The sequence below is a fragment of the Phalacrocorax aristotelis genome, chromosome Z (assembly GCF_949628215.1).
Source record: "Phalacrocorax aristotelis chromosome Z, bGulAri2.1, whole genome shotgun sequence".
Lineage (NCBI taxonomy): Eukaryota > Metazoa > Chordata > Aves > Suliformes > Phalacrocoracidae > Phalacrocorax > Phalacrocorax aristotelis.
The window spans coordinates 21,533,623-21,558,491 of record NC_134311.1 but is presented as its reverse complement, the minus strand read 5'-3'; the positions used below and the strand labels follow the sequence as shown (position 1 = coordinate 21,558,491).

The 24,869-nt window shown below is 37.2% G+C and overlaps 1 protein-coding gene across 1 annotated transcript in view; it reads left to right on the top strand.

The window, feature by feature from the left end:
- The window catches only part of FER (FER tyrosine kinase), a 200,701-nt gene that overhangs the window by 136,438 nt on the left and 39,394 nt on the right, over window positions 1-24,869 (top strand). Inside the window, exons 15-17 of the mRNA XM_075079858.1 lie at window positions 311-426; window positions 2,001-2,095; window positions 20,643-20,766. Coding sequence (XP_074935959.1) covers window positions 311-426; window positions 2,001-2,095; window positions 20,643-20,766 — 335 coding nt within the window. The remainder of the gene's footprint in view (window positions 1-310; window positions 427-2,000; window positions 2,096-20,642; window positions 20,767-24,869) is intronic.

The following is a 24,869-nucleotide window of genomic DNA, read 5'->3' as shown; positions in this document are numbered from 1 at the left end:
CTATGTTGATTCTATTAATCAGTGTTGATTTTATAAGTTACTAAGAGGTTTTATGAGAAAATTACAGAATTCATGTATGTTTTTCTCTTTCCAGCAAGGTCAAAGTAGAACTCATACTCCTGTTCATATATTATACGTACTATGTCTATGTGAACTGTGTTGTGTTAGGGGTAGACACTGGAAGAAAACCTCATTTGGCTTCATAAACACATTTCAAAGTTCCGTACTAGTTACATTAGCTGTCTGCATTATTTCTCTGGAGATTTGTGAAGATTCCATTTACTTAGAATTTTTTTCTTCCTGATTTCAGGGAAATTTTGGTGAGGTGTATAAGGGAACATTAAAGGATAAAACTCCTGTTGCTGTAAAAACTTGTAAAGAAGATCTTCCTCAGGAATTGAAAATAAAATTTCTGTCAGAAGCCAGGTAGGTTCTCTAAATTTAATTGAAATATATACTTGTTGTGGTTTGGTTTTTTCCCAACTTTTATTACTGGATGGATTTAGCCAAATTTCTTCCTTTTCTTCTTTCCTTCAGTACATTCCACAACTGTTGTCCTGGTAACTAAAATGGGCCTTTTTAATGTGTGAATGCACTAGCATCTTTACTTGCTGAGACTACCTCTTCAGAAAAGCAAGCTATGCCTATAAAACACAGTTTTGTTGTTTTAAGTGTTTTCATTTAGAACTTCTTCTGAGATGGACCATGAGGATTGGGATAAAAGGACTTGGAAGATGCTGTTAATTTAAATGTGATTATACCAGTCATAAATCCTACCTTACATGCATGACTAATAGAGCTGATCAAATGTGGCTAGTTTACCACAGAGACCCCATTTAGTAATTTTCTCTTTGTAAGGGTTCATTCCCATAGAGGTATTTTATGCTGGCAGCACATGATTGCATACTTATTTTTCAAATTACAATCATGCCACAATATGCAACTATTCTGAGTGTAGGCTGATGTAGATAGGTGGGTTCTGAGACCTCAGGATAGAGGGGTTTATTGAGATAATTTCACAACAGTTTAAATTAACTTGATCCCTCTTGCTGTGAAGCTTCATATGTTTTAATTTTTACTCCCAAACTACTATGATCAGTATTGAAAAGTAAAAGATACTATCTACATTTAGAGAATGAAGATCAGCCACTGTATGTATTGAAAAATTTTAAACAGCTCGTTAACTAGGCAGCAGCAGGGGTGTTTCATTTGTTAAGCACCCTGCCACTAATGGAGCAGTGTTAGTCTGAAAAAAAAAAAGTGTTATTTCTCACTAAATATATATGTACCAGGTGTGTTAGTATTTTACTCTTGATCCTAGAAAAAAAGGGAAAAAGAGGAGGCGCTTCAAGTCAGTAAATAGTAGAAGAAACATTCAAGTTACAAGGTCTCTGTAGAATTCTTCCGTGCCGTTCATTTCACTTATAAATCACAGCATGCTGTTTTAGGCTGCAAATGTTCTTATTAAAGTATTGTGTAAGAAGATGTAAATATTTTTGTTTAATTCCCAAAATTAAAATTGCTGTCCTTATATTCTTTTAGAACTTACTATATTAATTAGTCTTTTAAAGTGAAATTGAAGTGAGTGTGCATTTGAAAAGTGCAGCAGGCAAGTGTAGAGACATGCTGTGCATGCCCTTTTGATGTAGCTCTGCTTCTGGTCCACCACCGAAATGCTATTTAATTGCAAGGGTTCTTGAGAAACTGGAAATCTGTCAGGCCATTTTTAGTTATATAGACAAATCTTATGTAGACAAATGGTGAAATTACAGTAAGAATAATATAGTGTTCAGTCTTGATTTGTTAGTGAATCAGCATGCCCTCCATTTCAAACGGAGTGATGATTGATCTGTTACATTGATTTGTTTTTTCTTTATGATAACAGTAATGACATGTTCCATTAAAATAACATTATGGAGAGAAGATATTTTCCTATAATATTTAATCAGTTTTGTACAATAAAGTTTATTAATATAATAAATTTACTGTGTGTTTTACAGAATACTCAAACAGTATGATCATCCTAATATTGTAAAACTTATAGGAGTTTGCACACAACGACAACCTATTTATATTGTTATGGAACTTGTTCCAGGTAATTGTTTTCCCTTTCTTTCAGCATATTTTCATAAGTATTATTTCCATAGTGTGAAGTATATTGTTTTCTATTTGTCTTTATCTGCATTCTTATGACCGATCTCAAAAGTCACCTGTGTTGCAAATCTTTGGAAATACTAGGTTCTACAGGCTTCAGGGTGGAGCGAGCTCCACAAATCTGCTGTGAGTTTCTCTGTAGCCATTCAAGACAACACAATTTGCAGAAAATTATCCCAGGTCTATCTTAATTTTCCTCCTGACAAGATATTACACGGTACTTCCTTTAACAATAGAGTTATATAGTGAAAGTTAAGAAGTTTGTATTTAAAAAAAATTCATGGCTGGGTAATGTTTCAATTTTAGTAACTCAGATTTGGATCATCTGTGGTAAGATAAGAGTTTTTTCTTTACCAAAATATATTGTTCCATTTATGGGTTGCTCTTGATTTATTTTTGGAGTTTTGAATTCATGTTAGAAAATTTCACATTGTTGGGTTGATAACAGCTTTTGGGTAATTTTGCCTCTCTCTTGATTTTCTCAGAAGATGGGAAATATGTGGTTTTTCTAGCCTCTGGTACTGCTTAATATGCAACACTGTATTTGTTTTATATATCACTAATATATATTTGTCTTTTATATATTGTCTTTAAAATTATACAGCAAGCTGTTTTAAGAAACATTTCATTCATGAAGACTTAAATTGTTTATAATTCTTGAGTGCTGGCTTTAGTACAAGAGCACCAATGAGACCTTTGACCTATTGGAATTTTCTACCTTTATTCAATTAGATTATATTGGATTATTTGTATGTGTGATTAACTTTATTAAAATGAAGACTAAAAAGCAGTGTCCTGGGTTTTAAGGCATGCTTTGGTAACGTCCAGACATCTCTGAAGATAAAAATTAATCCTGGTCTTTTAACACCTTGATCATTCAGCTTCAGGGTTTTTAGAACCTAGGACAAGTTGTTGAAACATACTAATACAATAGGAGGAGGAATTAGTGAGAATCTTTCTCTGATTCCCATGCCTGTTTTGCAGTCCAATTCTATCCAAAAATTATTCTGTCTCCTGGCTTTGGATTTGGAAAAAAAAAGTCTTAATTCTTACTCTGTTTTTCTGGTAAGTCCTCTGGATAGCTTCTGTTCTTGCCTGCCCTCATAAGCAATGCACTATGTCCGAGCCATCACACTTTTTCATATTCTTTTAAACCTTAGCTAGCACACCATGAGACTGACCAAATCAACGAGAAATGATAAGGATGTCAAGTCTGAAGAAAATGGCAGAGGAAAGATGAAATGCTTATTTGGATAAGTTCAGAGAAGCAGTGATTCTGATGTTACTGCTTTTCTGTTTTCTAATGGCAAGTTTGGATGAGTTTACCTAAAATTATAATTATTAGTGCTCTGACTTTGTATTTAATGCTGCCCTTTGAAGAACAGAATAGTGGTAGGCTTGTTGACTTGCGTTCAACACTCAACTTCCTCAGTGTCTGCTTTGTCTGTGTTTTGTCTTGAACGTGTTTATGCTTGAAGGTGTTTAAGCAGTTTAACGCTGACATTCTTTTTAATAACTAAAAATGGCTTGTTGTAGCTCAGAATTGTATTCTGTAAATGTATGGCTGAGAAGGCGTATAATTAATAAATGTCTGACAGTTTTTTCCCTGAGGAAGAAATTAGAAACGTCTCCATAAAATGTGGAATTTCTCATTTGTTCCAGATTTCTCATTTTATTCCAGATTCAGATTTCAATTCAGATTCTTAATTTGTTCGGGTCTTAAAAATTTATTTTGAAACTTAGCACTTTATGTAGAGAGGTGCTACTGTGTTAGTGATTCTGCCATAAACTGTCTCTGCAAAGAAATCTTTTCCTTTGTGCAAATGTAAATGGGAGTAAAAACTATGCATCTGGATGAAGTAATCAGTGAAAACAATAGAGAACATGCCTGATGCATATTTAAGCACCTGTGCATCCATTGTAACATGCAGAAATAACCCAGATGTTGCCAACAGATAACAGAGAAATAAAGCAAGTTGTCAAAGACAATTATCCTTTGCAGGTTGTTCCCTTTTCTTGGTGTGCATGTTAACATAACAAGTAACATGTGTCCTAAAGTAAGAATCACATTGATAAAGAAATTTCAAGATGGGTGATGTAGCAAGGATTAACTGAAATAAGGTAAGAGAGCTTGTTGCAGATTGTCGTGGTTCAGCCTCAGTCGGCAACTAAACACCACGCAGCCGCTCGCTGCCAAAGTGAAAAATTAGATGAGAAATTATGTATGTTAATAAAAAAAGAATGATCATTTACTTACTATTCACTTACTTGCTGTTGGTCTTACTGATTTCACTGTATAAGTCCACCCAGTGTCAATCCATCATAGACTACTCCAATATGGAAAGACTTGGTTATCTTTTTTGCAGTCCATCACATGTCAAGAAATGAGGAAACATCTTAATGTAACGCATACATGTATTATATAAATTCTCTGCAAGGGATGCGTGTGTGAAAATACAGCCTATCTCCTTGCTGTTGGCTGAGTTGATAGGGGCCAGGTCTCGTTCTTCTCCTGAAGGTCCTTCTGCAGGAAACTCAACAGGTGGGAAAGAGAGGAACATTCTGTAAGCAGAATGTGGCATCTTTTTCTAGAGTTTGTTGGGATGAGGTTACTCCAGTCCTTCTAGCTTCTCATACCTCTAATGAAAAAAACAGTCCTTTAAACTGAGAAAGGAGAAGGTCTGAATAGACAGAACTTTTTTTTTTTTTTGTTACTGTAAACATATCTTTATGAAGGTAGCATTGTTGATGACATGAACTTAAGATGCTTTATCCACTAGATTGGAAACATAGGTGTAAGACTCTCAATGATTTTTAAAAATTAAGCTGGGCATGATTCTTATATCAAGTTAAGAAAGTCCAATAAACTGGTGAAAGACAACTTCTTCTGAGGACTCGAAGATCATAAAAAACATTTTAACAAAGCTGTGTTTTACAGTTGTCTAATAAAATACGCCCAGAGACTGTCACAAATTAAGCTTCTTTTTTACATTTTAAAGAATGTATGTCACGCAACATAAAGAGGTATAATAAATAGCTTCCCTAAATAAAGGAGAGCATATTCTGCCAACTGTTTGTTATTCTTGGTGATACGTATAATACAGATAAAAATCTCAGTAAGTTGTGGTGGCTGCCTAGTAATAAGAAACCCCCAATCAGTATTCCCAAAAGCATTATTTGGGAGGTACGCATTTCTAGTTTGTGTAGGACACTATTTATTTATTGTATAATTTAGATCTTTGGAAATACTAGACTCTACTAGCTTTGGAGTGGAGTAAGCACCACAAATCTTCTGTGAGTTTTTCTGTAGCCATTCAAGACAACAGAACTGTACTGGCTTTAGTACAAGAGCACTGATGAGATCTTTGACCTATTGGAATTTTCCGCCTTTATTAAATTAGATTATATTAGATTATTATTTTTGTATGTGTGATTAACTTTATTAAAATAGAGACTAAAAGCAGTGTCCAGGGTTTTAAAGCACACTTTGGTAATCAGCTACTCCAGACTTTGCTGAAGATAAAAATTAATCCTGATCTTTTAAGAAGCTGATAAGAAACCCCCAATCAGTATTCTAGAGTTATTTGGGAGGTATGTGCTTCTAGTTTGTGTAGGACAGTATTTATTTATTGTATAGTTTAGATTTATTATTGCTTTCTAAAAGCTTCTAATTGATAAAACAATAATGAAAACACTGCCTGTCATATATAAACAGGAGCTAAAATGCATGTAGCAGCAACAATATCCTTCTTGTATATACACTAAGTTACATGTATAGAAGAGATGTGACATAAAACTGCCATTCAGGATTTTATGATGAGAGGTACTGTAAAATAAAATGAATTATTTTTGAAATCCCAGGCAGATTATTCTGCCTCTTCTCCCCTCATCTTCTCAAAATTGGCAAGATAGCCTTTGAAATTCAGTCAATGAGTCCTTAATATTTTTTATAAACATTTTACTTATTTGTAAGTTAACAGAGATCTCTAGAAAAATCTTATTTGCAGGCTTAAATTTTGCTAGCTAGCTGCTGTGAAAAATCAATTTAGCAAAGCATATGGTTTTAAAATGTTCATTTGTGATGGCGTAATGAATACATTTGTAGTAACATTTAAAGCATTCCTGCAAATAATTACATTTATTCTTTTTTACCTAAATGACATTGAAATATTAACTAAAAAGAACTAATGCCCAGATCCTTAAAAGGCCCCAATGCTGAAGTTGCTGTGTGACTCCTCAACTACCATGTAATAAAAATTAACCTGAATTTTACAGTGGCGTATCTGTTTTCTGTGAATTTTAAGACACTAAGAACTGAGAAAACAACTCTATTTGAAAATGATCTTTGTAGTACAACATTTTGTTAATGAGAACTTCTCATAGAGATTTCCTCTTCTTCTTTGGTAGATATGACTCTTTCTCTAGGACACCTGTAGTTACCAGAGTGAAAATACCAAGACTGTTAGAAAGAAAATTTGACCAGCACAACGCCCGTGCATTTATATGCTGATTGTTCTGCATGCATTTTGTGTTCTTAATAGAAGTAGGACTTTCATTTCTCTTTTGCTGTGTGCTTACCTTTGCTCATATTTTCTGATTTCATATTGCTAGCTTTTACTCTTCACATTCTATTTGGACTCTTGATTTAGGATGGGCCTGAACAACGCATATTCATATGCCCTCTGCCCTCATGTGGTAAGTCAGATGTGCTGGTTGCTGTTGAGATTTCCTGGATACTGGATGTTAGTATAGAACCTTGAGTTTATATGGTCTGGATGGACAGTCAATGGACTTGACTAACCTGACTGAAAAGTAATGTAGTAAAGGTGGGATACTAGTCTTAAAATTCTTTAGTGAGGGTTGCTGCATATTTGAGACTGTGCATGCAATCTGAAGCCTTCACCACAGGAATCTTCTAGTGGAGACATGCCTTTGTCAGGGATAGTTTCCAATATAAGGAACAGCAGAACTTTGTGTGAAAGTATGGTTTATAATACTGTGTAAGAAAGCATGTAACTTTTCTGTGATGCCACATCAACCTAAAAAATTGAGCATTTAACTCATATTTTCTGGGTTAATTTATTCATTCTTCTTTGCTGTGTGCCTGTTTTCCCTGTGGGTTTTTTGTACTTTATCCAGTGTTGTTGACCTTAAAACTGAAGAAAGGGAAGTAATTATGAGGAGCTGCTTTGATATTCAGAACAGGAAAAGAACAATTTGCCAGTGTCTCTTAAGGACACACAGGGCATAAGGAGTTTTCATAACAGCTCATTTTTAGCAAATTTATATGGTGATCAGAGAGATTGCCTGGAATACTGCTAGCATTATCTGTAAGCTGGCCAGGGTCCAGACTGATAACTGGAGGCAAATGGATGCTGGATTTTGATGGGCTGTAGAGACAATTGTCAGGAAAATGGTGAATGGGTTGACATAACCTGCTTCCTGGTCTTTTCTCCTTTCTAAGTGAACTCAGCATCTTTCATGGAAGAAGACAGGAAAAGAAGAAACTAGAATACCCTTCACTTTTACCCTTTCTCACTATTATCTTCGTGGTCCCAGCTTCTCTCTTAGTGATCATGAATCTTATTATGGTATTTCTGCTTTGAGAATAAGGGATTTTAATTCACTGAAACACTCAGGATCACTTAATTCTGTTTTCTTCTGCTCTTAATTTATCACGCAATCTCCCACGTAATCCAAAACAAATTCCAGAAGTCCCTTTAAACTTAGAATATTTTTTTCTCTTCCTAGGTTTAGGAGAAAAACTAACCAAAATCAAATGTAATCTGTAAGATGTACAAGGCCTTCTTCTTTATGTTGATTTCAATTTATTTGAATATTGGCCTGCCCTTAAAGGAGAATTCAATTTAGAGAGAGGAACATTGCATGTTCATGAACTCTGTGTTCTAGAGTGGGGCATTTTGAAGATAGATGTTTTACCTTGTGGTGCAGTTTCCACTTCATGCAACTATGTCAACAGTTTATCTTGTAGAACCTTCAAAGGTGCCTTTGCCTCCAGCAAAAAGAGTCTGCACAGGTTGTCAAGATAAGCTCTGTCACACCTGCACCAGCTCTGTCTGGAAGGATTTGTCTAACTGACATCTTTATGTGTTCCAACACTTGATTCAAGGTGGTAGAAGGAAGCTTGTAGTCACGTTTTTTTGTGACCTACTCCTTTTAGCTGTTTGACTGTTTGATCACAGCTGAAAGCCTACTGTTTCAGGTTTCTGTATATTTAAACATTTTTATAATCAACATAGTTAAAATTACATCCCCAGAAATATTTTGAAATAATTTTCTTTTTACTAAGTCAGGCAATCAAAATGAGGCAATTCAGGAATCTGGCTTATCTGTTGAGCCTTAATTTAGCTTCCTCTAGCATATATATTGTGATAATATAATACATTATGAGTATATTATATATTGCATCCTATTATGATATTATGAAACCTAGATCCCCTTTCTATACCAGATCCTTACCTCATACAGTTCTGAACATTTTTCCAGGAGCTGTTTCTCATCTCCAAATCCATTCTGTGGCCATAGGTCTTATTTAGTCTATGCTATCAGTGATCTGCTCTGAGTATGATTCCCACACCCCCTCCCCAGTGGGCATTTCTGGACATCCTTCACTCTAATACTGAATGCATTGTTGGTATTTCTCTGGAGTACTAGCGTGCATTCCTGATACCACCATAGAATTCCTATTTGATAATGGATATGTGGTTGCGAAAAAAAGCAACCCCCTTCTGAACTGGGCATGGTGTTTATGTTCCTTGTTTTATTTAGGCTCATGCTGACATACATTAGAGTAGATTCACTGAACAGTTGCAGCTGGTAACAGGTTGAGCTATGCTTTTACATATAGACATCTGTGAAAACATTCAGTAATCTAATAGTATGGGAAGTGTGTCTGAATTAGGTTTCAACTATGTATATTCAGCTTATATCTGGACATTCATAGCTGGCTTTCAAGGTGGAATTCACCAAGGTCATAACATCCATCTTTGCAATTGAATAAAGTAACCTATTCAGATCTGTACTGAATCATTTGGGATGCAAATTGCCTATGCCATTGATGCAGAAGGCATTCAGAGGCGACAGGTTTTATTAGCTCAAGTGCAGCACTGCTTGATTTCAGCTACGCTGGCTCCCAGGCACGTTCAGAAAGAGCATAGTCATTTCTGTAGTGCCTGTTACAGGTTCTGATAAACCATTCTTAATCCAACCTCCGGAGTTACTTCTGCACCCTGTTCATGCTATCATACCTGCAGTTGCCTTTAGCTTATGTACTCAGTCTCTTCTGAAATTAAGGTGACTCCATTGCTACTTTCTGTATGTTATAGCACTTCCACAGGGCATATTATGTCAGGAGCATTTGCCATTAAAGCCCAGTATTCTGCCTGACCTAGCAGGCCCTGGTTTTGGCCCCTTATTATTGGAAAAGAGGGCTACACAGCATAAAGTGAAGAAATACCCACAGATCCGTTATAGCTCGTGCTGAGTTAGAGCTGGTACAACCTACTAAATCTTAACTGACTTTTGCGGAATTACTCATATTTCCTGTATGTAGTGATACTTTAGGCTATAGCACCAAATCACAGCTGACTCCATGTATTTATGCCGTTAGTTGAATCAAAGTCTCAATGCTGAGACTGAGGTATGTACAATATCCATATTATGTGAGCTTTTCTGCTAAATGAGTTACCTTGAATAAAGGAGAGCTGACGCTAAGAGTAGCTGGCATAAGTGTACACTATGGCTTACCTGACCTTAAGGTTAGCCCTACTGTCTCTAAGATGCAGCTGATTTCATACACAGGCCTGGATTGCTGAACAATGCCGAAAAAAAATGTTAACTTTTAGTTACATGTTATGTGATTCAGCTGCTGTGTTTTCTATGGTGGTTTTATTCTGTGTCCTGCTTCTGGAGGCAGTGAGGTCTCTATAGAGAACATTTTTCCAATTGCTTCTCTGTAAAGATCCCTTAAAACAAGGGACAACACAGCAGGATATAAGCAATCCAGGAGGTTCCTGGAATGCATTGATAACTTCCTTCTCCAAAAGATAAAGGAGCTAACAAGGAGAGGAACTATGCTGGATCTTGTTCTCACCAACAAGGAGGGGACGGTGGAGAATGTGAAGCTCAGGGGAAGACTTGGCTGCAGTGACCATGAAATGATAGAGTTCAAGATCCTTAGGGCACTGAGGAGGGTGCGCAGCAAGCTCACTAACCTTGACTTCAGGAGAGCAGCCTTTGACCTTTTCAAGGATCTGCATGGTAGAGTACCATGGGATAAAGCCCTGGAGGGAAGAGGGGGCCAAGAGAGCTGGTTAATATTCAAGGATCACCTCCTCAAAGCTCAGGAGCAGTGCATCCCAACAAAGAGGAAGTTATGCAAAATAACCAGGAGGCCTGCATGGATGAACAAGGAGCTTCTGGACAAACTCAAACACAAAAGGGAAGCCTACAGAGGGTGGAAGCAAGGACAGGTAGCCTGGGAGGAATACAGAGATTGTCTGAGCAGAGATCGGGTTAGGAAAGGTAGAGCCCTGATAGAATTAAATCCAACCAGGGACATCAAGGGCAACAAGAAAAGCTTCTGTAGGTGTGTTGGTGATAAAAGGATGACTAGGGAAAATGTGGGCCCTCTCTGGAAAGAAATGGGAGATCAGTTTTGAGATCATCTAAGGAACCTGAAGGTGCACATGTTCATGGGACCTGATGAGATGCATCTGTGGTTCCAGAGAGAATTAGCAGATGAAGGTGCTAAGCCACTATCCACCATATCTGAGAAGTGATGGCAGCTGGTAAAGTTCCTACTGACTGGAAAAGGGGAAACATAACCCCAGTTTTTAAAAAGGTACAAAAGGAGGACCCGGGGAACTACAGGGCAGTCGGTGTCACCTCTGTGCCTGGCAAGCTCACAGGGCAGATCCTCCTGAAAACTCTGCTAAGGCACATGGAGAACAAGGAGGTGATTGGTGACGGCCAACATGGTTTCTCTAAGGGCAAATCATGCCTGACCAACTTGGTGGCCTCCTACAATGGGGTTACAGCAATGGCAGATAAAGGAAGAGCAACTGACATCATCTACGTGGATTTGTGAAAAGCATTTGACACTGTCCTGCATGACTTCCTTTTCTCTAAATTGCAGAGACATGGATTTGATGGATGGATCCCTCATTGGATAAGAAATTGGCTGGATGGTTGCACTTAGAGAGTTGCAGTCAATGGCTCAATGTCCAAGTGGAGACCAAGTAGTGTTCCTCAAGGGTCGGTTTTGGGACTGATGCTGTTTAACATCTTTGTTGGCAACATGGACAGTGAGAGAGAGTGCACCCTCAGCAAGTTTGCTGATGACAAGCTTAGCGGTGTCGTTGATACTCTAGAGAGAAAAGATGCCATGCAGAGGAACCTTGACAGGCTTGAGGAGTGGGCCCATGCAATCCCCATGAAGTTCAACAAGGCCAAGTGCAAGGGCCTTCAAATGGGTCGGGGCAATGCCCAGTATCAATACAGGCTGGGCAGAGAATGGATTGAGAGCATCTCTGAGGAGAAAGGCTTAGGGGTGTTGGTTAATGAGAAGCTCGACATGGCACAGCAATGTGCGCTTGCAGCCCAGAAAGCCAACTGTATTTTGGACTGCATCAAAAGAAACATGGCCGGCAGGGCAAGGGTGGTGATTTTCCCCCTCTGTTCTTATGAGACTCTGCCTAGAGCACTGTGTTCAGCTCTGGGGCCCCCAACATAAGAAGGACATAGACCTGTTGGAATGAGTCCAGAGGAGGGCCACAAACATGATCAGAGGGCCTCTGTGAGGTCTGACTGAGAGTTGGGGTTGTTCAGCCTGGAGAAGAGAAGGCTCCAGGGAGACCTTATAGCAGCTTTCTGGTACCTGAAGGGGACCTACCAGAAAGCTGTGGAAGGGCTTTTTACAATGTGTCCTAGTGATAGGACAAGGGGTAATGGCTTTAAACTGCGAGAGGTTAGGTTTAGTTTAGATGTAAGGAATAAGTTCTTCACTGTGAGGGTGGTAAGGCACTGGAACAGGTTGCCCAGAGAAGTTGTGGATGCCCCATCCCTGGAAGTGTTCAAAGCCAGGTTAGATGGGGCTTTGAGTGACCAGACCTAGTGGAAGGTGTCCCTGCCCATGGCAGAGAGGTTGGAACTAGATGATCTTCAAAGGCCCCTTCCAACCCTAACCATTCTATGATTCTAAGACAACTTTAATAAAGTTTTGCACGATCTGCCCCGTTGGTGGCATTGTGCATCTTCAGTAGCTGACTTCTGCCAGCAAATTTCGCGTGTGTCCTATCTTGTAGTCACATCCTGAATCTTTACTGCACACTGTCACAAATCAATGCAACAATAACAAAAAAAAAAGTCAAATTCTAGATGAATTCAAATTGGAGATAAGCTGCAGATTTTTAACAGTGGTAGTTACTGTCTGGTTTTATTGTCCATTCAGCTCTTCTTTTTTCCCTGGAAGATAGGCTTTAGTCAAACAAGTTTTCTGGCTCAATACCTAGCTGTTGCTAAAGCCACCCTGTGTCTGCCCTACAGTTTCTCTTCACACAAATATAAACTTTGTCTGCTTCTCTAGGTTTTGTCTCTCTTACTTTATCCTTTCCTTTTTACTCAACTAAGCTTCCCGCTTCTATTTTTCTTTGTCAGTACTTCTCTGCAGCCTGCCATGCTTCTGCCTCTGCCACCTTCTCTCTTGTTCCGCACATCATCCTGTGAACCAGATGCCACCCCATGGATTTCTTCTCCCCATACAGGTCTGACTTCACCCTGTCCCCCTAGCCCTCTTGTAGTACACATGCACACATACAGACCCCATTTCTTCTTCCTCCATTCCCTTTTTCTTAGTCTTGTACATTCACATGTGCCTCTGCCTTCCTATTTGCTGCATGATTTCCAGCTGTGAGAAAATTAAGAAAAGAGGGGGAACAGTGAAATTCCTTTGTTGGGGCATAAAAATTCTTTTGGCTCAGAGCTTGTCTATTTGATAAAACAAGACCAAGGCCCCACTCTATAGTCTTCTTTTATTGTAACATTTGAGACTGGAGTTTGATTTTTATCTTTTCACAGATATTTTAGGCTTTGATGATACTATATTTTGTATCAAGATTGTACCAAAAGAAATCAGCAAGTAGATGAAATTAGAAAATCTCTTTGAAAACGGAATGAAAAGAACCAAACATAAAAAAATCAGCAAAGTATTTTGGTAGCTGCAAGAACTTCCGTATGCATCTTATTTGTTGGTATTGCTTTGCATTATTATTTTTGCTTTACCTAGAACAACTTTTAAGTAAAAATATTTATTATTTAATGTGTCTGCATTTAAAAAAAAATGTTTGTTGTTTCTCTTTAGATTAAAAAGCCCTGTTCCTCATCTGTGTTCTGTTTCACATGGGCTATCACTACTTTCTAATGTAGAATCCCTTACAAGGGATTATTGGTTTTGAAGCATAGTCCAATTATAGGAATTAATGAAACAAAACTGAATGGCAGACTGCCTGGGGATGTTGATTTTCCTTTTAGTTGATTTCTGAACTAGGTTGTATCTACCCACTCATAGTCATATATCCTCGTAGCCACGATACCAAAACATAGAGTCCAAGTAGCCTGAGCAGGATTATTTTGTGCAGCACAGAAGACAAGGGATGCTGTCTATTAATGTCCTGCTATAATTTCTGCTTTTTTCTTGACAGATGTTGTCAGACTTGGGTTTGGACAGGCTTTTCTGCTGTTCCGGAATAAGTAGTTAACGTGGTTGGATCATTGACCTCACACTCTAGCTTATTTGATCCACCTTAAATCTCTAAGGCAAGGTTGCTGACCTGTCAATATTTTCCTCAATTTCAATGTCTGTAGTCTGTCATCCTACTAAAAAGAAGTGAAATAGCACATATAATGTGTTGTGACCTTCTTATCATCATTGCAGTGTAGTTATTCTGTGCTAGTGAGTCATCTCCATTGTGGTCTCATCACAGGTCTTCTGCTAAAAAGTCATCTGTGTCACAGTCCTGGTCCAAGCAACATGGTCTCTGTGTTTGCCTATGTGTTACTGCAAATCATGTTTTTGGCTCTCAGTGCACACCATTCTTTTAACTCTTGTTTTTTTCTTTCATCTTTTGTTTTCACATACATGCATTTCCACTCGTACTTCATTACTACCATTGTTAATCTTACTGTGGTAAAACTTTGCATGATTATAGCAACTCTACGTGCATTGCTTAACAGGAAAAATGAAGTTTTAACTGCATTTCACAATAGTACTCTGTAGGCAGTTGAAAAACCTTGGCTTTTTTTTACAATTTCTGTTACTACTTACATAAAATAAAAAAAAAAAGAAGTGGAAGGATGGCGTTACACACAAATGATCCATTAGTTGAACAGTGAAGGCACACTAAGGAAAATGAGTGCTTCAGCATTTCTAAACCCTTATATTTTTAATAGTTTCTCAAAATGCTGCTTACTTTCTTAAAAAACTGTCTTCTAGAATTGCTACAGATGCATGTTTACTATTTTAAATTCATAGTTTTAAGTAGCTGTGTTTGGGTTTCCTTTGTTGATAAGGTATATGTGATTAAGATATTGGGCAGTAAAGAAACTCTAAATTTCTTACATTAGTCAAAAGACTGACCATATGAATCCTCAAATTTGTAAATACTTACAGCTGCAGATAAAGGTCATTTCAATAATATTATAAGAGCGTATAAAACAATTATGAATATTGAATCATGGACCTCCTGTGTGTTAGGTGACCATTAAGTGGGATGGCCAGAAGCATGCTGCATCTGCATGATTAATGTGTATATAAATGTAAGAAGAATTAAGTTATTCTTTAAATAAACTGCTACTTAACAAGGCTGTTTAATAAAGGAAATTCTCCCACTTTATTAAAGCTAGTGTGTAAATAATAATATATATCATTCCATACCATTCTTAATAATTACTGTATTAACACATTTATTAATATTTGTATAATTATTATTTATAAAATAACACTATTAAAATGCATGATACTACCTAGAGATACATAAATAATGTATGTCTATATATCTAGATATCAATAAGTTGGAGATTTCCCACCATAATTTCAAAACTATATTTTAATTATGTTCAATATCAATACTGGCTGTCAGAATAATGCAAAGAGTGCCTAGGACAAGTGGGTAGATACCATTTTGGGCACCAGCTCAGGAGGACACTGAAGTACATACTTATAGTTCATTATAAATGCCCTTAAAGTCAGAGTTTACCATAATCAGTTGTTTTATAAGCTGATTTAACATATTTTTTTGCTGTTTCTTCCATTTTGATTTTTTCTCATAGACCACAGTTAGGTTTTTTTCTCTTGCAAGACATCAGCTTACTTGTGTGTGCACCATTAAGTGAACTGTCATATTGCTATAAAATACTGCTTAAGACACAGCATAAAGTTTATGCTATAAAGTATGGCCAACACTAGGAAATGCTGATATGTGGTATTTGCACTCTCTTAAAATTTCTGCGTATAATGAGAAATACTTCACATTCACAGTGAAATACATGAAGGGCTGTTTTCAGGAATCCAATTATAGCAGGCTGCTCTCACGGAGCTTCTGCTTATGCACTACATTTTGTCATCTACTTAGTAAAATAATTCTATCATATTAGGCAGATGCTCCAATACTGTTATTTATCCTCCTGTAAACCCAAAACAGGCAGTCAATTTCTGCTTGGTGATAATACTATAATGGTCTAATTATTTCTGTAGTACTCACAGTGGTTGGAGCAGACCTCATTTCCTGGTAGTGTGTTCCATAATATAACTAATTTAACTGAAATAGCAGGTAGCCGTGTGGAATACAATGGAAATTGCACATATAAGAGAAAGCATTACTTACTATTATGTAGTCATCTAGTTTTGTTTCAGTTGTTTCTTAGTCTAATTGGCCTGTTTATTTCATTTTTATCAACAGCTATTATAGTGGAGATAATGCTCTGACGCTGTGTGCTGCAAATAGTGAATTAGGGCTTTTTATATTTAAAGTTGTTTTAAGAAGCCCATAAAGGTATTATGTAGCTACAGTTCTATGCTGAAGGGTTTGCAGTGAAACCCTCTTAACTTAGCTTTGAAGGTATTCATGTGGATGCTTTCCTGTGAAAATGAATAGCTGGAACATTGGCCACAGTAGACGGTAAAAGTCAGAGTTCTGAGTAATTCTGTTAGTTAAAAGACAGACACTTAAGCCTACGTTGGTATCACAATGATGAGGATAATCAGATTTAACCTAAAATGACGTGTCTTGTACAGAATGAGATGTATATCACTTTGCTCTTTTATTTTGTCTGCAGCTAACAGTGCTTTCAAATCAATATTGAATAGAGTATTTAAAAGACATTTTTGTCACCTCTATGCAAGGACAGGTACAAGAAAACAGAACTGCTAGTGAAAGCATACCTTTGCTGACTTTATTCTATTGAGGCTCTGAGACAGATTAAGATAATTTTATTAGAACTGTGTTTTGATGACAGGCATAAAATACACTGTATACAACTTGAGGTATACCATGTTGGTTTTGCTGAAAACCATAGTAGTTCATACAGTACATGCCAAACACTAAAAATTAGCAAATCTAAAGCACTTCCCGATGCCATGATTGCATTGGGAAGTTACAGGCTTGTACTCTGTGAGTTTGACGTATTCTGATGTAAAGAACTGAGCAGCTTTTAATCTTGTTCAGAAACGAACTGATGAAAATTAGGATCCTAATGGAATTGCCTGAGCATATTAGAAACAAATTGATAACATGTTCTTTCTAAATTTTTTTAATGGATATGGTTAGCTTTTGTTTTGATACCTTGTAATCATTAGTAGCTTGTTATTTGAGAACAGATTTTTTGCGGTTGATAGTGAAGAGCAGTAACTCATTTGTACAATGAATTTATACAAACTGTGAGGAGTATGGATTTAGACTGACACTGATGTTGTTATAACAGTTCTTATAAATAGACCTTTCTCACTTAATACTTATTCCTTCGTTTTTAGTATGACTGTGTGAGAAGTCGTATCAAACTAAGCTTATCTATCTTTTCAGTTCTTCCTGCAGTAAGTTCCAATATTGGAATGCTGGCTGATTGAGGGTAGGATTTTTTAGGTTAGTCTTATACATTTCTGCTGTAAACTTCCTTGATTTACTCTTCTTATTCAAGTTATGCCACAGTTTGCCAAGATTGGAAGACTTTCATATTCATAAAGGCATGTAATCATACTTCCTAATTAAAAGATTATTCCTATGTACAGAGCAGTGAGTTCTCAGTATATAAACAGAATAATTTTCATCAGCTTGTTTGTATGTGTTGGAGGGGGAATTGTTTAAAAATTATTGTTAACTGTCTGCTGTTAGAATAATTCTGTTTACATGTGTAAGAAATGGCACATATTTCAACAGAGTGTTTATCTTCCTTCTCTCCGTCAATATCTACTTTTTGCCAGTTAGCAGACTATGTCAGTAAGCACTCAGATTAAAGGAAGGGTGGTAGCTACCCAGTCCAGTTTGCAATAGTATTCTCTTCTTTGTAGATTTCATACGAATTTAAAATTCAGTATCCCAAGATTCATCCAGTCAGACATTGGAGCTGTGATGTGTGTAACTATCTCTTACAAAACAGAGGGTATTTCAAATTGGTTTTAGTGTCAAGGGCATCCAGGCAGCTCTTGATTTTCCATCTGTGTTACCTAGCATTTACACCCAGGAGTAAAGGGCATCGAGGACTTCGTGCATGCCAGTAGCACTGTTGCATACTCAGGATGCAATATTCGCTTGTTCACCTGAGGGGTGATGGTTGGCCCAACATGAGAGCATTCACTGCGTTGTCAGCAAAAACAAAAAAAAAAATCATACACCTTTGCTTTCATCCTTGCACTTTATCAATCTGTTCTGGCAGTCTAATTTTAAATACCTAGACGGTCCATGGTTTTGGATTATGTAGTTATACAACCCTTTTGTTACTCTTTCAAATTAAAAACAGACTGTATATGCTTTAAACAGACTGTGTTTTGCTGTTATGTGCACTGCTTCTTAGAAATTGCCAGAAATTTATCATTGAAGAATGTATCAGATAATTTTATTCACCTGTTTAAATGGAATCAGAATATTAAGAATTTTGGAGATCAGTAACTGGAGGTGTACCCCAGGTATCAATACTGGATCCAGTCCTGTTGTACATCTTCATTAATGAGCTAGATGATAGGGCAGAGTGCTCCCTCAGCAAGTCTGCTGATGACACCAAGCTGGCACGAGGGGCTGATACACCAGAGGGCCGTGCTGCCATCCTGAGGGACCTGGACAGGCTGGAGAAATGGACCAACAGGACCCTCATGCAGTTCAACAGGGGGAAGTGCAAAGTCCTGCACCTGTGGAGGAACAACCCCAGGGACGAGTGCAGGCTTGGGGCTGCCCAGCCGGAAAGCAGCTTGGCAGAAAAGGACGTGGCGGTCCTGCTGGATGCCCAAGTGAACGTGAGACAGCAACATGTCCTTGTGTCAAAGAAGGCAGATTCCTGGGCTGCATGAAACAAAGCATTGCTAGCAAGTCGAGGGAGGTGGTCCTTCCCCTCTACTCAGCACTGGTGAGGCCACACCTGGAGTGCTGAGCCTGATGCTGGTCTTCCCAGTACCAGAGAGACTTGGGCATACTGAAGAGAGCCCCACAAAGGGCCACCAGGATGATGAATGTACTGGAGCATCTCTCTGATGAAGAAAAGCTGAGCAAACTGTGAATGTTCAGCCTGGAGAAGAGAGGGCTCGGGAAGATCTTATCAATGTATGTAAATACCTGAAGGGAGGGTGCAAAGAGGACGGAGCCAGGCTCTTTTCAGTGGTGCCCAGTGCCAGGACCAGAGGCAATGGGTCTAGACTGAAACACAGGAGGTTCCTCCTGAACATCAGGAAGCACCTTTTCCCTGTGTGGATGACCAAGCACTGGCACAGGTTGCCCAGAGGGGTGGTGGGATCTCCATCCTTAGAGGTAATCAGAAGCTGTCTGGACACGGTCCTGGAAAAGTGGCTCTAGATGGCCCTGCTTGAGCATGGCAGGTGGACCTGATAAACTCGAGAGGTGGCTGGCAACGTAAACAATTATATGATTCTGTGAAAAGAGTGTTTTCTGGCTTTCCTGTAGTATTACTGTATTTATAAAAAAAATTAATTGAGCAAAATGGAAACAGTGGTTTTTATCTGTAGTTTATCAGGTGATTATTTTCTGGGAGTTTTCATCAAGGGGTACTCTGTAAAGCCATCATATCCAGATTGTTTGCACTAAAAGAAAACTAATCCCAGGCAAAATGAATAAACAAAGCCATTGGCATTTAAGGTGCTAATCTATTTTACAATTACTCCAACATAGTACTTGAAGGATGTTACGGTTACCCTTCATAACAGCAGACTTTTTTCGTTAGTATTCTCCGGTTTTATACCTTACAGTATGAAATACAAATAGAAATGGCCCTCTAAGAAAATCCTGTATGAAACATATATAGTGTCTTTACTCATTGGTAAGAAAGATGGTTTATAAAATAGTATAACAGTGCATTACTTGGAGGAGTGAATTCCTATAGTCAATTCAGTGCAAAGTGAAAACAAAGGCCAGAGCAATGGCTAGGTACACACTAGCAAATAAATAGTGTGGTGTGGAAAGCTCCACTGTTATTTTTTGTCTTTGCCTGGAACAATAAAATATATTTTAGAAAAAAATCTTTAATACGGTTATATCAGTCAGAACATGGCATTGCAGTGTTTGTATAATGTGTCCCCTGCTTATCTTTGTCTGAAATCAGTTTTTCAGAAACATTCTTTTGCAAACAGATTCCCCTTTGGAAATCCACCATACTGACCCCTTCCCTTCCGCAGACAAGAGGACAGCAACTTTAATTCCTCAAGGCAGAAGGCTGTGAAGTCACAGTAATAGTTGTTTGCCGTCAGTTGCCAGTGTCAAATATGCAGTTAGCATTGCCCAAGAAGTAAAACACTTTGTTACCCCTCCAAACATATCAGTGTAGAATTTGAGAAACACCACTGCAAATGATCAGCTAAAAATCACTCTCATGTAACTAATAGGAACTAACCTCTTTATTCCCAATTTTTATAAACACCTACAGCAACCAGTCTGTGATTAGAGAAGTGTATTTATCACAAATTATTTTTGTGAACAATTTTCATGTAAGTCTATTTAATGTACACTGGTGAAGATTTTGAGTATATAAAAAACGTGCTGTGCAGGTTTCACTTCTAAGCACCTACTATTTAAGGGAAGTTAGGGAAACTGCATTTTGAAAGGTCAGTTCCTTTCTTTTTCTTAGGCTAACCTGAAACTGATGGGTTGAGGAGAACAGCTAATAGCTGCATTTTGTTTGGTCTTGCACCCCTAATGAGAGATGAATGTGAGTATCCTATCTGTCGTGTCTCATTGTCTGTCTGTCTGTTTTTCTAGGGGGTGATTTCCTGTCCTTTTTAAGAAAAAAGAAGGATGAGCTAAAAACCAAACAGTTGGTGAAATTTTCATTAGATGCTGCTTCTGGTATGGCATATCTCGAATCAAAAAATTGTATACATAGGTAAGGAAGATATTTTTTCTCACTATTGTAGTTTTGATCATTGGCAATGCTAGCTGTTTAAGTGTATACGGCACTTATTATCAACAGGAGTGATGCCGACAATTTAAGAAAGGCTACACTCCTTTTTCTGAAAGGAGGTCGTTATTGCTTGTCTAATTCAAAACTGTTCTGTTCATTTGGATAAAAATAAGTACTACATTTTTTGATCTGTATAGTGTGTTGCTATTAATAGAAGTTAATAATGGTTTTTCACCATAATAATTTGCATTATAAGGAGCATAATTCATACGGTAACAATGAATCATGGCAAAAAAACCTCTGTGAGGCTTATATCCTGTCTGAAATTTACTGATACTTGCGTAGCCAACAAAGAAGTTAAGTTACGGCTGAAGTGTGTTTCAGAAAAATCCACAGGTTTCTCAGATAAATAAGGGAGAAAAACTGTATATTAAAATATTAATTTCCTGGACTACTTTGTCTCAAATATGGGAGATTATCAGGCATTATGCTGCACCCTATTTCTGTTCCTACTGTCCCTTTTTGTTGTTTCTTCTCCAGTTTGACCCTGCCATGTTGCTGCCTTTACTCAATGTGCATCAAAGGGAAGGTACTTAATTTCCACCTATTTTTCTCTCTGAGCCTCACAGTATATACCTTGCTACGATATAGCTGAAATATGAGACATAAACATGTTGATCATCCACTTTACAGAAAACTTATGAAGAACAAGTTTTCATTTGTAATATTGATGACTTCAACTTTGTGTTGCAGAATGTTTGTAGGTGACCTGTGTGCCTCTTCACTTACACAATCAGCCCATTTCATATATAGCACCATTCTGATGAATGCTGATAACGGAGACCTGAGTGGCATCTCTCTTAGATTTTTATCAACAGTGAATTGTTCAGTTGTAATCATGCAGGTCAAGAAGCAGATTTATCTTTAAAAACTGTTGCGACAGGAGTAAGCTCAAAACCTATTTATAAAATCTTACAGTATTAATGCAAGTGTCATTTATATATTTTTTGCTCTTCTTTGTGTTCAACTTGATTTAAGGAAACTTAAATAGAATACTAATCTTATGCTGTTTCCAGAACTTGGAAAATTATTCTGAAACGCAAGTTAATTGAAACACTTCTGCAAGATCATAATACATAAGAAACACTTAAAGAAAAAGAACCTAATTCGCTATACAAAACTATGGAATATTCCTTCTGGGAAAGCCCAAAAAAAGCATTGTAAGCACCATGGGGAAAAATAGAATTAAAGTCCTAGTGTTCTGTTGTGGTAGAACGTGTTTCAGCCTGGCTCTGTTTGCCAAGAAAATAACGGCATAAAAATCAGAGGAAGTAACAGCATTAGTGTTTTACACTAGCCTTATAAATGCTCTAGTGCTCAATGCTTTCTGTAACTGTCAGATCAATGTTAGAACTCCTGTGTTCTTAGAAAAAAAAAACAAGGGGAAAAGTAATAGCTGAGTAACTAAGATTTTTTTAGAACTGTATTGTGTAATCTCTTAGTTGGTAATTGCAATTACTGAAGAAGAGTATGGTATTTATTCATTAAATGATAGTGTGATGACTGTAAATATAAATAATTTTAGAAGCAATTATTTTTGGAGAAGTACTATCCCCACCTCCCCCTCTTTTAAAAAAAAACAAACCTCTGGAAAAAGGGTATCTCTGCTCATGTATGTGGATTAGTACCATTCTAACTACTATAGATGACAAGGCGGCTTCAGTGTATCTCTAAAAGACACACTGGCAGTTAGTGGAGAATAGGAGGAGCTTTTGTTAAGGTGTGTTTACAGAGATACTAGTGATTCAGATAATATATTTTAGAGAGAAGATGTATGGTAGCAGTGTCTTACCATATCAGAATTTCATTGTTTCATTGTTTTAGGTTAGAAAGCTTGAGTACAAATATGTCATAGAGATCTCAAGTCAGGAAAAAGAGCTGTTATCTAATCTGTTTTGTTAGTGCCATAGACTTGCCAGTGCACACAGCCTGGGTTACACAGACTATGGTACAAGTAGGAAAAAGGTTCTTTCTCCCTGTTTACTTTTTAAATTTCAAAATCGTCACAAAATTTGTTTATCATTACAACAAATTGTCACAGGAGGCTATCAGAGGTAGATACTACTTTCCTTAAAGGCAGAAACAAAATTTTTAGTAAACACATCCTGAAGAAAACAGCAGTTTTAAAGTGCAACCAAGCAAGCAAACAGTATCTTCAGGAAAACTGCTTACTTTTATGAAACACATAGATTAATAAACCAAAATATGCAGTTCCAGTATTATTTTACCAATCTTATTTTCTGGAATATTCAAAATTATCTTTGGTTTTATGTGGATGGCCATAATATGTGCTTATTATATTTATGGGCTAATTTTTCTGAATTTGATAGGTAAACGTAATGAAAATTTCTGAATCAGGTCAAGAACCAATGAAGTTTAGTGATACTAGCAGTCACGATAGAGGCACTTCTGGGTGTGGGGGGTAAGTTACTAATACAGGCTAATTGGCAAATGCTTACTCTAGGAAAGTTGCTCATGAAGCTTTAAGACGCGTTTTACCAAAGGCTAAACTGCATTTTAATAGGATTAGCGTACATAAAATTTTTCTAGGTCTGTTCCCAGTTTGAGTTGTTGTGTCCAGGATATCTGGGCACCCTGAGGGATGGCTGGAGATACATTTGTCTGGAAACCCTGTCCGCCACAGAAGCACAGCGCTTCTGTTGCTTGCTGGGTGCTTTGAACCTGTTGCACACTAGCAGGTACAACATGCTTGGTGCTATGCTGCAAATGCAGTAAACAAGGGAATGACATGCTAGCAGGGAAAAGTCAAACAGTCTAGTGATTTGTAAGCGAGCTCTTAGGTGTTCAGGACTCAGAACCCCACTGGAGTTTCAGTCCCTTCTTACCTGAGCACTGAAGGTGCAGCTATGTGACTGCATGGCCTGTACAAGGAATTTGGGAGCCCTGTTCTCTCATTTTTAGGTCAGGTAAGACAAATTAGTCATAAGTAAGTTTAATGTTGAGAACATGTAGATTAGAATAGAACAGTTTAATTCGTAGTAGGAAGAAAATTTAGCACTATGTAAAAAGAATAGTAATTTTTTGAAAGAACAATAAACTTTCTTTTTTGTCAGAAACTGCATCAACTGAAAGTGGTTCTCAGGTAAAAATAAGTAAGAAAATTAAGTAGAGAGAAAATGGTTTAAGCAGTGGAATGTTTTTTATTTTATTTAAAAGTCCGCAGGCTTTGATTACTGTTATCTAAGATGGATCAATAATATATAATTAGAAATAGTTTCTATTATGTAGGCTGCAGCAAAACAAAGCTGTTTTACTTCATGCTGTTGTTTTTCTGCAGTATTCTATTTGTTGTTTTAAAGATTTGTTCAGAATCCTCACATGGTTTTTAAGTAGTTCAGGTGACCATAATATAGTACCATGTACATTTGACTTGCTGTTAATGTGAAACTAAAGGCTGCTCAGCAGTTTATTAGAATTCTTTTTAATACAACTTTTTAGTTGTAGCTGCATTCGTTATACTTAGCCTTTATATTTTAAAATTCTACCTAAATCTGTAGTGGCTTTCTGAAATTGCTGTACAAGTCATACTTTGACTTAGACTTTCGGTAGTGCAACCACTAATCTGCTCTTCATTTTCTGTTTTTGTGTGTGCTATGCTCTTTCAGTAGATGCAAATACAAAGTTAAATTTGTCAGACTTAGAATGCTCAATGCATGTGAGTGATTATTTGATCTGCATTTTCATCTCCTCTAGCATCCAGGTATCACTTTTTCTTTGCTTTCTCTTTGTTGTGTTTAAAGAGCAGAAATGAGTGGGCAGAAATGAAAAAAAAAAAAAAAAAGCTGCATGAAAAGATATTATTAAAGGAAATAAAAGTGGTTGAACATATGTGGAAGAATGTAGTAATTTAATTTAATTAACATGAGGCTGAAAAATTGTTTTGTGCTTTTCATTGTTACCATATGATATTGTTTAGATAGTTCCATATTTTCTGTTAATTATAAACACAAGATAAGGATGGAGATGTGATAATTTCAGCTGGTTCAGTAAACATTTATGAGTGG